The sequence below is a fragment of the Poromitra crassiceps genome, assembly GCF_964638095.1.
Source record: "Poromitra crassiceps genome assembly, chromosome: 15".
NCBI lineage: Eukaryota > Metazoa > Chordata > Actinopteri > Beryciformes > Melamphaidae > Poromitra > Poromitra crassiceps.
Genome location: NC_139634.1, coordinates 11,912,364 through 11,926,009, shown reverse-complemented (window position 1 = coordinate 11,926,009; position 13,646 = coordinate 11,912,364). Strand labels below are relative to the sequence as shown.

Below are 13,646 nucleotides of genomic sequence, written 5' to 3'. Positions count from 1 at the left end.
GTGATGTGATGTGTGGCAGCAGCAACAGAATCCAGCGTTGTGAGCTGCCTCTTCAACATACTGTATGCTTTAACCTGCACTGAAAAAGAAAGTGAAACTCATGCTACATTTTTCCAGCCGTTAAAAAACAACAACTTTAAGACTAGGCTACAAAAGGAAATTGGTGTGAGCAGACGTGTGAGCACACGGCGTCTCACCGATGGTGCAGTGTTCTCCGGTCCAGCCTTGGTGGCAGTCACACTTGCCCTCTCTGCAGACGCCGTGGTCGATGCAGCGCGGGTGACAGTCCCTCTGCTCGCACTCCGCTCCCGTCCAGCCCTCCTCGCATTGGCACGCCCCGCTGACGCACGAGCCGCGGGGACCACAGTCCACCACACACACCTCTGTAGCAGAGCAAAAAGCCATGCATCACACACACTGACAACCGTGTAGAGATGTAGCTTTTGTACTGGAGAAAAGCCTCGTCCTTACGGCACGCTCGCTGAATTGCAACTAGGGATCGAGCTCTGTCTTTTCAGGCTGGAAGTTACAGGAAATGGTCTGTAAACAAGTCAGCTGTGGGATACTAGAGTTTCATGTTCACTTGGATCTACTACTGTATAACCTTCAAGAAACAATTGTGTACTGTATCAGGGTTCCTACACATTTTCCATTTCAAAATGCCATACTTTCCCAGACTCCAATTTCCAGACTTCTCTGTAGATCTTTCAGACCATATTTGACAGTACAAAAAGCTAGATGTCTATTATGTAAATAGACGGCTTTAAAATCCAACTGTTAAAATCCAACATTCTGACTTCAGTCCACACTCCTACGCAGAAAGTTGGACATGAAGTTGGACGACGTTCCACTGTCAATCTCCGCCCAAAGAGGAAGTACTATTATTACCCCCATATTTTTTCAGTCTCTTTTATAAATAAGAACCGAAAATGAGTTGAAAAAAGTAAAGTAGTTTTCACAGCGTTCCACTGAATGCACCAGTGTTCAGAGGCAGATAGGGGCGGGATTTAGGTGTGACGACAGCGAGAAGTGAGCCTGTGATAGACGTGAAGACAGATGGTTCAGCCAATCACCTGCCAGGTAGACTTTTGAAAAGTGCTGGTCCTTTTCAGAGGCCGAGCACATTCCCAGATGGTTCTGTCAAATCAAACCATCTGGCAGCGTCAGGTTATCTGTGCAGGCTTCACTGCATAACTAGATGTTCAGACAAGCTTAATATTTGGTTATTTGTGATGCTATGTATGTATGTATGTATATATATATATATATATATATATACACACATATACACATGCAATTCAAACTAACAGAATAGGGGCAATAGTCTGTAAACACAAATATTTCTCTATACCGTATTTTCTTTTTTCCATACTTATCCAGGAAATTACTAAAAATCAAATTCCATACTTTTCCATACGGCAGGTGCAGGATCGATGTGTGGAGGGAGGTGGTTTATATATTGACTAGACTGAATCAGAGAGTTTATTTACACTTTGCATTAATGCATCTGCAGCTACTGAATACATCATCTGGTGATTAGGTAACCTGTGCTGCCCACACACCGTTGAAAAGTTTGTCAAAAGTAAACACCACATGCTAATATGAACTTTATTCTTAGCACAGGAGACTCAGAAAACCCTGCCACTGTTCCCTTATTATTTTTTTAAGTTCATCTGCAATGTGTGATCATATTTAATCTAAGAAGATAAACATAATTACTGGCATCTGTTGTAGTAGCTAAGCTTTTTTTTTTTACATGCGAAAATGTCAAGTCTTCACTGCTGCCTCTTGCTTTATTCATCTCAATAGACTTCGACATTTTGTTTTTACCATCCCCCACGACCCCCGACCCCTGGGGAGAGTTGTAGACTAGCACATGCTTCCTCCGATACATGTGCAGTCGCCAGCTGTTTCTTTTCACCGGCAGGACAGGACATAGCACACGGGAGGATCACACTATTCCCCCCAGTTCCCCTCCCCCCCGAACAGGCGCCGCTACCGACCAGAGGAGGCACTACTAGTGCAGCGACCAGGAACACATACCCTTAATCCGGCTTCCCACCCGCAGACATGGCCAATTGTGCCTGTATGTGCGACTTGTACACATCTTTTGTGTGTAGTTTTTGCGCTTTTGAGTGCAGAGTGGACTGTATAATTAACTGCAGAGGTAAACGCTGGGAGTCGGGTCAACTCATAATTCTTCAGCTATGAGGGCTCAGAAAGAGCAGAAAGGCACACATTAATTTGTGTTATTTCCTGGAACATAAAAATGCTCAAATCACTGAATCTATGGGTGGTAAGAAAATCACCGGTGTCTACCCGAGGAAAGCTAACACTCCGCTAAAAGCTCTATTCTTGGGTGAGAATAAAAAAAATTACCCTTTACTGGAACCAAGAGCTGCCATCAAGGCTGTTGAGTGGCACAGCTATAAAGCTTTCCACTGTGACAATGGCTGTCACAGTGCTGGAGGAAAGGCAAGTAGAGCCTTTTCCTTGATGGATCTCAATAGACTAGTGCACATTTTGTGTGTGTGTGTGTGTGTGTAGTGTAGTTTGTGCTTTTGAGTGTGAACTGCATACTGGAGTTAATGGGCTACATGCACAACTCCACTTTTCCCTGAAATTAGTCCAGCTTCTTTATTTCCTGTCCTACACTATTGGATGAAGTGATTAATGTCAGGTGTGCTGCAGTCACAACAATGATCAGGCACACCTGATTCATCAGTTCATCCAATAGTGTAGGACAGGAAATAAATAAGCTGGACTAATTTCAGGAAGTAAAGGAGTTGTGCATGTAGTCTATCGGAGAGCTAAATGGCAAAGTCTTGAGACCTGGGGGGGTGCTGCTCCCCCTAACAGTACTTTAGAATGAGGCAATAAGTCAATAGAAAGATCAGCAGGAGAAACCTTACCTATGCATGGTAGTAGAGTTATGGTTTCAGGATAATGTCATCCCTCAAGTCTCAATAGCTTTGACATTGTATTTGTAAAGCACATGATATAGTACAATACACCACAGATACACTACAATAAACCAAGAGCTGCCAGCAAATGACATTGAAACGCATTCAAATGAAATGAATGCATGTTAGAAAGCACAATCAAGACGAGAGATGAATGAACATTATTATGATGAACATTACAAAGAAATAATAGGCATCCGGTTATTGTGTGATATGATGGTAGACAGGTGATATGTTTAGCAATTTCAATCTACTGTAAGTGAGATTTACTCTGCATCAGATTCTGGGAAAGGTTTGATTAGCTTCTCAACAAATGGTCCCAATATCCGCTGCAATTGTAGCAACCGCTTCTTTCTATCAAATGGCATCAAAGGCTACACGCTGAAGTTAAAGTATTTCTTTGAATAATGGAAATAAAAAGTAAAGCACGCACATCCACTTGATGAGCAGGTGTATGACAAAATAATAATCGGTAATCAATAAAAGAATGTAGACTTCTCCCAAGTAGATTTATCTTTGACATTTCGGTTCACAAACGACCTTCTTTGAATAATAATCATTGGTTTCCGAGTACAGAACACAGACTCTATTGTCTGTACGGAACACAGGTTATTTGTCTTTTTCCCCCTACAGCCATTTTTAGCTCTTCTTTATCAAATGGTCCAGTAATTCCAGAAGCCACTTTATTACCTGTTTTATAGATGGAGACGTTCTCAAAAGAAACGGGATCTGTGGTGACTGTGTGGACAGTGAGGAATGACAATGCAATGACTTTATTTTGGAGACTCTGAATGCTCATTTGCGTGGCGTCTTCTTGGCAGACTGTCTGAGGCCATAGATACTTAAGTGCACTGCTTAAGTCTGGAGTGAGTGGGTCGCAACTCCGATTCTTCAGCTATGGCGTGTCAGAAAGAGCCGTTCTCATGAATTTGTGTTATTTCCTGGGAAATAATAAAAATGCTCAAATCACCGGTGTCTACTAGAGGAAAGCTAACACTCTGCTAAAAGCTCCGTTCCTGGGTGAGAATTAAACAAAAAAAAAATCATTTACTGGAACCACGAGGGCGGCACAGCATTAAAGCTTTCCACTGTGACAATGGCTGTCACAGTGCTCGGGGAAAGCAGCTCTAAGTATGTCCTCCATTTTTAAGTGACTAGATGTTCCAGGAAATCTATATCGTCCTATAACTGAAAAGTTGGTGACTTTTACAAAACTTAGTATATCCTGAAAGGAAAGCAAATTAGCCAAGAGACATCATTCTGCCCCCAAAAAATGTGACAAGTCAAGGATAAAATAGCTACTAATTTTTTTTTGTCAAAGCACGCCCACCCCATTCCCTGTACCGGGGCTCTTTTAACTCACTGTTTCCATCTCTCTGAATGGAGTTTTTCTTCGATTGAGAGACCTTGGATGGGTCTGATAAAGTCTAGACGACACTGTAGAATATTAAGCACGCCTCTGGAGGCCCACGATTCCAAAGGGATACCTCCTACCCATAGAATCTATGCAATCAATTTTTCATTAGTGCAAAAGTGTTTATCTGCTTTTAACATGCCCCTGACTTGAGCTGGATAGGTTGTGGGCGGTCGATCCGTGCTACGCGCTTGTTAATTAAAGTTTATTTAATTGAGGGCTGACTGCGGCATTAATTAAGAGAGAATCCTCCACCCACCCAGGTGGGTAAACTCCCCCAGCTTTCGGACCGCACCGAGGCCAAGCCTGCCCTTCAACGTTCAGTTCTGCTATCGACAGCCGGGAGATATCTTGCTGAGTGAGAGGATTGTGGCCACGTTTTTCGAAAGCTTTAACAGAATAACCAATTACCTCTCTTTAAGAATGCGGACTGAAAGAGAATCAAGAGAGACAAAAAAAAATCCCTGTTCACCAAAACAATCATTCTTTGTTCCTGGGCGCCGACCAAGCAGGCAGCATGCTGCTTTAGAGGTCTGCACACGCATCTATCATCTCAAACGCACCATCCTTATGCTTTCATTTTCAATTTTCACGTTTCAGCCAAGAAAAATAGATTTGACGGCCTTTTCTGCAGACAGAAAAACGCTGAAATTCCTATATTTAATTCTCAGACTTCATACGGGCTTTGTGTGTGGGGCTCTGGGACTCACCACACACTGAATGAGTCTATTCTGAAGAGGGAAACGGCGCATAAATCACCTGCATCATAGGCACAGATAACAGATGGGAGGGGCCAGCCTTTGAACTAACATGTCACCTACCTGTGTCGAAAAGCGAAACCCCCTGAATACCAAGCTCAGTAACAAATGAGGGGGCTCTGTTCTCAGCAGATGGACTAAAAGATTGTGTCAGAAAAGCTGCTCTATAGCTGCAATCTTACAAATGATTTTTCTCCCATTTTCTCCACAATTGTACTTGGCCAATTGTCCCGGTCGTTGGCCCACCCCCTCTGCCGATCTGGGACTGGGGAGAGCCGTAGACTAGCACATGCTTCCTCCGACATGTGCAGGCAGTCGCCAGCCGCTTCTTTTCACCTGACAGCGAGGAGTTTCACGGCCAGGAGGTAGCGCTATTTCACACTATTTCCCCCCAGTTTCCCTCCTCGCCGAACAGGCGCCCCAGCCGACCAGAGGAGGCACTACTGCAGCAACCAGGACTTATATCCCACCAGCTTCCCACCCGCAGACATGGCCAATTGTGTCTGTAGGAACGTCTGACCAAGCCAGAAGACGTACCGCTGCCGGGAAGTGAACCCGCCTCTCCAAGGTGGGAGGTGAGTGAGTGCCTTTACCTCTACACTGCCCAGACACCCAAAGCTGCCTGTCCTGAGCAATGTTAATAATATTATGTTTCATTCTAAAATGCTACAGATCCATTCAGAAAACAAAAGGTTCCCTAATGTTCATTGTTCTATTTAAAAAATATAGAATCTATATTTTTAGATGATTCAATCCCCAATAATGTCACCTACAGAAACTCAAGCTTTATCAATAGAAAATCCAAGGAAAAAGCGGTCACAGTATTGGACTATTTGAATGACAGGTGATCCCTGGGAAGTGGAGTACATTAACACCACAGCAGCGAGCGCATAGCACCAAAGATGCCAAAGCAAATAAAAACACACCTCTCAGACTAACAGCTTTCCACTCAGTAATTAAAAGAAAGTCAAAGCAGTATGTTCTGACCTACTGAGCAGTCGGCTCCGGTCCAGTTGGCCTCGCAGACGCAGCTTCCCGACTCGGTGTTGAAGGTGCCGTGAGTGGAGCACTGCTCGGGACATGTGCTCTTCAGGATCTCACAGCTGATGCCTCCCCAGCCTGGGTTACAGTGGCACTCAGCATGGTGACAGGCGCCGTGACCGGAGCACGCCGGGTCCACACAGTCCACTGAGGAGCAGAACCATCACACAGGACAGACACGGCCATTTAACACTTCAGACGGTCGTCCACACAGTCCACTGAGGAGCACAGCCACCACAGAGGACAGACAAGTCCATTTAACACTTTAGACGGGTCCACACAGTGCACTGAGGAGCAGAACCACCACACAGGACAGACAAGTCCATTTACCACACAGTCCACTGAGGACACCACAGAGGACAGACAAGTCCATTTAACACTTTAGACAGGTCTACACAGTCCACTGAGGAGCACAGACAAGTCCATTTAACACTTTAGACGGGCCATCAAACTTACTCACCTGCAAATACACACCAGACGCTTTCACTGTCTTATCAATCAAATGTGATTTTTTTGTAGAATGTAATGAACCTGTCAGACAGTTCAAATTGAGCAGTCCTCTCCTCTGTGGTTGCTGGTGGTAATCTTCCACCCTGCTTGTGACTTTCAGCCACTTCCCCTATTACAGGGTGTGTCCAATGTAGTGACAGCATAATTATGCACCATTAGAAGTACTAGGAAAAGGAGCCCAATTAGTGTCTAAACAGATCCAATCAATTACTATCATTAACAATTTGCAGATCAAGTTGCTGATCTGGGTTCATAATTGGCAATTATGACCAACATGATCAACCCGTTACCAGGAAGGGCTAATTAACGACACTATTGTACTTCCTCTGAAGCTGATTGCTCTGTGTATTTACATATTCGCTTGGACACTGATATTGATCGTTGACCTGAACCGATTCATCAAACCAGAGACCTAATGATCGAAAAGGAATATCCGGAATCAAAAGGAATTTCCTTCCCATATTGCTTCCCTCCAAAGGAAACCACAATATAATCATTTGCTGAACTCAATAGCATTTTTTCACATCAGGTCAGTGACCTGTAGATGTAAATCTAAGCTGATAATTGCCTTTAGACTGAATGAAGATCAATGAAGTTAAACGGATTGAAGGGGAGGGGGAGGGGGAGGGGGGGGGGAGCGCCCCTTTTCAATAACAGGAGAAGTCGATACCATTGACTGATTGGAACAGGTGTCTTCTACTCTCCAAGATGATGTGATGGCATCAGTGGACAGAAAGTCGTTCCAGGGGAAGAGAGAGTTGGTTTGTACACACGCTATCGATAACAACCCCCAAAGAATTATCCGCTCGGTGGAGTTGAAAACACCAATTGTTTCACCAATGGGCTGTGTCGATCCCCCCCGCGAGGTTCACACAGAGATATGCGGCACCTAGCTGCTTGAAATCCAGTGGAAAGAAGCTCTTCGCTTTACCTTGCTCGCAGTTGCTTCCCTTGTGGCCGCTGTTACACACACAGCTGCCCGCCACGCACAGTCCGTGGCCGCCGCACTGAGGGTCGATACACTGGGCGGTGGGAACGTCGCACTCTGTGCCCTTCCAGCCGCTGTAGCACTGACAGCGCCCCCTGGTGTACTGGCCATTCCCGCTGCACAGGATCGGACAAGCAGCTGAGGAGAGGTATGAAGATATTGAAGAGTTTATTGCCAAAATGTAAAAACAACAACAAGAAGAAGAAGGAAACAAACGTGTTCAAAATTTTGAGTCAGTGTTTCCATTTTGTCAACCAATGACTTAACCCATTGATACCTGATGCAGCATTTGTGTGTGTATATCCCTTTAAGACCACGAACTGCGTCTTAAAGGGATACGCACACAAATGAGGGATATACATGCAAATGCTGCATCAGGTATCAATGGGTTAAGTTAGTTACTATCTTTTAAGTTGAGGCATCATTTTGTAAGAGTAGGTCTCTTTTCAAATGGCTGATATCTTATTTTGGAAGACAAATTGACAAATAGATGCAATGTACACTACGACAAAGAAAACATTTTTTTTAAATTATTTTCACGTTCAATATCTAACTAAACACAATCACAGAAAATTGAACAAACTTGTAGAAGACAAGCATAGCAAAAAAATAAAATAAAATGGCAGGAGCAGATTTGAGCAAGACAAACAATAGCTATTCTACAGCCTACCCTACCCTTTCACATTTTAGAATAATAGTAAAGACAAAAACTATGAAATAACACAAATGGAATTATGCCGTGACCGAAAAAGTGTTAAACACAATATATATTTTAGGTTCTTTGCCTTGACGGGAAAGGTAAGGGATTTGTAAAGACATTCATACATACAGTAGGCATCAACTTTACTATTTTCACAAAAACTCTAATTTCCATGCATCATTGTATAGTTGTGGACTGTGTGGCAGCTACAGCTACAGATGATGCTTCTCATAGCTAATCATGAGCGGTCAGGATAGGAGTTACTAAACGGTCAATAAATACCTCTGGAACAGTACGGCCCAATGAATCCTGGGAAACAGTGGCACGACCCGGCCACACACTCTCCGTTCCCGTAACAGTTGTGTGTGCACTCCGTGACCATTTCTGTAGGCACAACAGAGCACTGAATCATTCTGGAAGTCACACCTATCAATAACTCATCAGCTCATCATAATGGAGTTAAAGTGTAAAAAAATTATATTTTGGAACAACCCAGTTGCTAAATCAATAAAAAAGCAATCTTGTAGTGCCTTATTCAAAGTGTACGAATCTTCCATTTTATACCATATTGCTGTAGAGAGAGAAAAAGCATCTGCATTTTATTTTTTCAGAAATGAAGAAATAAAAAAATAGAAATGAGTGAGAAAAATATTTTCTCCACTGATGCCCAGTGTTTTTAAATTCCACAATGACTTCTTCCTCATACCAAAGCTTTCATGGGCTCAGGAGTCAAGACTCTCATTCTACATAAATAACCACATAAACCATCAACTTAAATAAGAAAATCCCCACCAAAACTGCAGTCACATGTATTTTTATTTTTTTTATTTTTTTACTGTCTGCTTTCTAAGCATCTCTTATCTGCAAAACCCTGGAAAAAAGAAGCAGCATGGCATACATTTACAGCTATTGTCCACATCCCACTAAGGTCTAAGCCTCCATAACATGTCTGCTGCAGCCAGACTATCCCCCTCTAAGCCACTTTAAGTAACAGTCACACAGCAGGCATTTTAAATTACCCCAAATAATTCTATTTCCTTGACATATTTCCCTTCCCCCTGTCAGAAATCCCCCCGACATCACCCAAACCCCCCTCCCCCCACTCCTGAATGACTGATCATGCCCACACAAGCAATGCAATCTCTCTCTTGAGTGTTTACAGCTCTGTAAATCCTCTCTGAGTTGAAGTTAATCTGACACATCCTACAGAAAGATCTCGTGTTCATTCAACAGACCATCGCTCATAAGGGTCGCCCCCAGAAGACCGGGACCCCCTTATTTTGATCGGTGTTAAGAGGGCAAACTTTTTTGTTATTACTCTGGCCTGCATTGGATGTTCATCGAACCGTCGACGGACCTAGGCAATTTTGACCGCTCGCACGTCGATAGCTTCATATTTGTAGCGCTGGATCGATGGAACTCCCCAAAGGAAAAAGAAAAAACATGAACTCAACCTTAGTGCTTTTCCTACCCGCGAAACCCGCAAGGAAATTTCACAGACTTCAGAACACTGAAGAGGTTGTTAGTAGTTGGGATGGATCAATGCTGTGTATCATCTAGTCTACTGTAGTGTTGAGCACAATAATCCACTGCCTCCAATAGACTCACCACCTACATAGCTCCAACTTTGAAAAGAGCATCTTGTTTGTGTGGTAGATAGACTTGCTAACACCCAACTGTATGTGCATGCAGGCACAAATATTAGCAATAAGCAATTCCAATGTCATTATTACACATTAGGGATGCACAATGTTGGACTTTTTTTTTTACGAGATCCGATATGACGATACTTTCCAATTCTTTTGGCCAATTGCTGATACCGATATATGCACGCATTTTCCCCCCCACCTAATTTCAGAACATCAAGTCTCTCCTGTAGTGGAATTAACACATTATCATGCTTACTCCTGTCCTGATGGCCCACTGGCAGATGCAGACATAAATCATGCAATGCTTTTAAAAATGTACACATTCCCCGGGCAAAATAAGAAAACTACTTCACCTTAGGTAGGTTATGTAAAACATGCCATATTTTTTTTATGTAATTTATTTTATTTTATTTTATTTCAAACAAAACTGTCAGATAAATTCATTCATTCAAGCATTAAGTCAAGCATTGAGCATTTGGACATAATTAACTCATCATTTTAATCGGTCATATTGGCAGAAACATTTCCGGCTCATGCCGATATTTCATTTTAAAGCCTTTACTGGCTGACACTGATGACATGCTGATATCATCGTGCATCCATATATACACATCATTCAATCACACAGTCACCCGCTGCAGCAGCAGTGTCTGTGCGTCGTACCCTGTGTGATGGTGTGTGTCTGTGTCTCGTACCCTGTATGATGGTGTTGTAGGACACTGCCTCCAGACTGCGGCCGTCATTATAAAAGGCCAGGTGCCACACTCCCGAGTCCAGGTACTGGATGAATCCGGCTTGGTGCACGCTGACCGGGTGCTCCAGCCGGGCCCTGGTCTCCGGTTCGTTGGGGGTACGGCGCTCTTTGGCGATGAGCCGGCTGCCGTCCAATAGCTCTACAAAGTCATACTGCAAGAAAAGACCCAGAAGACACATTCATTCATTAACCGCTTATTCCTATTCAGGGTCACAGGGTGCCAGGCCCGGCTCCAGACCCAAATTACAGAGGGGGCATTTAATTAGCTTGAGGGGGGGGGGGGGGCACTCCAAGGGGGGGGGGGGGTGGACCTTGGGAAAGGAAGGAAAGTGGCACCTTACACACTTTTGACAGGAAAGTAACCAAATTAAATAAGTAGTGGGTGGAAATAATCATTAGCTTATTCTTAGTTAAACATGCAGTTTTTTTGAACATTCAATAAAGACAAATAAAAAATAGACTATGACTCGACACCCCAAGTGATACACACATGTTATGAGAGTGGTATATATACCCATCACATCAATATCCGTTTCAGTGTAGAATGTTAGTTCCTTGCTCTGCTCTCCCCTAGAGCGAGCGGAGTTACCAGGGGAGCAGTAAATCTTAAATCTTGTTTTCTTATTTGGCCGGGCAAAGACGGGGAATGGGTGGGCACGGCCCGGTCTGGCCCGCCCCCAACGCCGGGCCTGCGGGGTGCTGGAGCTTATCCCAGCATGTGCTGCCCAGAAGGCAGGGAAAAACACACAAACCATGGAGAGAAGATGCAAACTCCACACAGAGAGGAGTGGGGCTGAGGATCAAACCCAGATCTTCCTTGCTGTGTACAAGCAGCATCTACCATGCTGATACGCAGAGCTGGTATTTGATAGTCAGACTAATTAGACTGCAGGAAAGGGATAAGTGATTGTAAAAAGTTGTTTGATGTCTTGCCACAGTGTTGCCACAGTGATCTCTTGTGCCACAGTGATCTCTTGTGACACAGTGATCTCTTGTGACACAGTGATCTCTTGTGACACAGTGATCTCTTGTGACACAGTAATCACAATGATATCTTGTGACACAATGATCTCTTGTGACACAGTGATCTCTTGTGACACAGTGATCTCTTGTGCCAGTGATCTCTTGTGACACAGTGATCTCTTGTGACACAGTGATCTCTTGTGACACAGTGATCTCTTGTGCCACAGTGATCTCTTGTGACACAGTGATCTCTTGTGACACAGTGATCTCTTGTGCCAGTGATCTCTTGTGACACAGTGATCTCTTGTGACACAGTGATCTCTTGTGCCACAGTGATCTCTTGTGCCACAGTGATCTCTTGTGACACAGTGATCTCTTGTGCCAGTGATCTCTTGTGACACAGTGATCTCTTGTGACACAGTGATCTCTTGTGCCACAGTGATCTCTTGTGACACAGTGATCTCTTGTGACACAGTGATCTCAGTGATCTCTTGTGACACAGTGATCTCTTGTGACACAGTGATCTCTTGTGACACAGTGATCTCTTGTGCCACAGTGATCTCTTGTGACACAGTGATCTCTTGTGCCACAGTGATCTCTTGTGACCCAGTGATCTCTTGTGACACAGTGATCTCTTGTGCCACAGTGATCTCTTGTGACACAGTGATCTCTTGTGCAAAACGTGCTTTAGATGCAGTGCAGTTTTCTACCTGGCAGTGAGCGGTGATGCCCTGGCCTGTTGTGGTCAGTGCTGGCTCTGCTCCTCCCCCCCGGGCACTGAGTTACAACCGCTGCCCTCATCTCTATGAACTTATAGTGCTGACCTCAGCCCCTCCTCACCTGCATGCTGCCTCTCTTTCTTTCTCTCTCTCTCTGTTTTCTCTTGTCATTTTCACTTGTTTGTTTGCCCATTCCATGACTCTGTCCCAAGGTTTCTTCCAAGTTTCCCTACTGAGTTTTTCCTTGTGTGCATTCATTGTCTAAGGCCCTAAATCACATATATAGCTCTACATTGTAGGGCTATATAAATAAACAAACTAAACAACAAACTAGACTTAACAACAATCTGAGAGAAACTCATGAATGTCACACTGCCAGACACAACGAGAAAAGGTTAATGTATACAGTCCATTTTCCAGCAACAATAAGTTGTATGTCCCATTATTCAGCTGATATGGCCTTGGGCAGCTGTTGAAAACTATCTATTATGTAAAATTAACTCTGATGGGGACTTGTACAAACACAGGCATAGTGTTGATTTTGTACACTCTCAGAGGCAAATTAACACAGACATTCCGAGACTTATAATGCACTGTTGTCCATGTATAACATATACATAAAAAGAGATTCATTTTTATATATTTATTTGGATCCCCATTACCCACTAGAGTACCAAGGTAGCGACTACTCTTCCTGGGGTCCACACAATAAAGAAAAGCATCACATTGACTGACTGGACAATATTGCTTTTAAAATCATCTTACATAGGAAAATACTAATAGCATTGCTATCTGCTGTTTTGTTAGTTTGATATTGGTGTAATTAAATCCTGCAGCAAATAGACAGGCAAACATGCAAAGCTTACATTTTCTTTAACTAAAGGTTTTTACAGTAATGCTTAACATGATATGGGAATAACCACTGGAACGACTTGACAGTTAAAAGCAACAACTGTGTTCACACGTTCAAACTCGTCCGAAGCAGGGCTGCAACTTCATTGTCGATTAATCTGGACTAATCGATTAGTCATTTGGTTTATAAAATGCCATAAAATGATGAAAAATGTTGATCCCTTTCTGTGTTGATGTCTTCTTTTGTCCTGACCAACAGTGCCCAACCCAAAGATAGAAGAAATAGAAAATTTAAGATGCTGGAACTAGAGAATTTTAGTATTTTTTTATCTTAA

At 43.4% G+C, this 13,646-nt stretch overlaps 1 protein-coding gene across 1 annotated transcript in view; it reads right to left on the bottom strand.

The window, feature by feature from the left end:
• LOC310789869 (teneurin-3) overlaps positions 1-13,646 on the bottom strand; it is a 174,680-nt gene that overhangs the window by 55,555 nt on the left and 105,479 nt on the right. The window contains exons 6-10 of the mRNA XM_083651572.1: positions 10,719-10,929; positions 8,657-8,758; positions 7,618-7,812; positions 6,123-6,323; positions 198-383 (exon numbers count right to left, since the gene is read on the bottom strand). Coding sequence (XP_083507698.1) covers positions 198-383; positions 6,123-6,323; positions 7,618-7,812; positions 8,657-8,758; positions 10,719-10,929 — 895 coding nt within the window. The remainder of the gene's footprint in view (positions 1-197; positions 384-6,122; positions 6,324-7,617; positions 7,813-8,656; positions 8,759-10,718; positions 10,930-13,646) is intronic.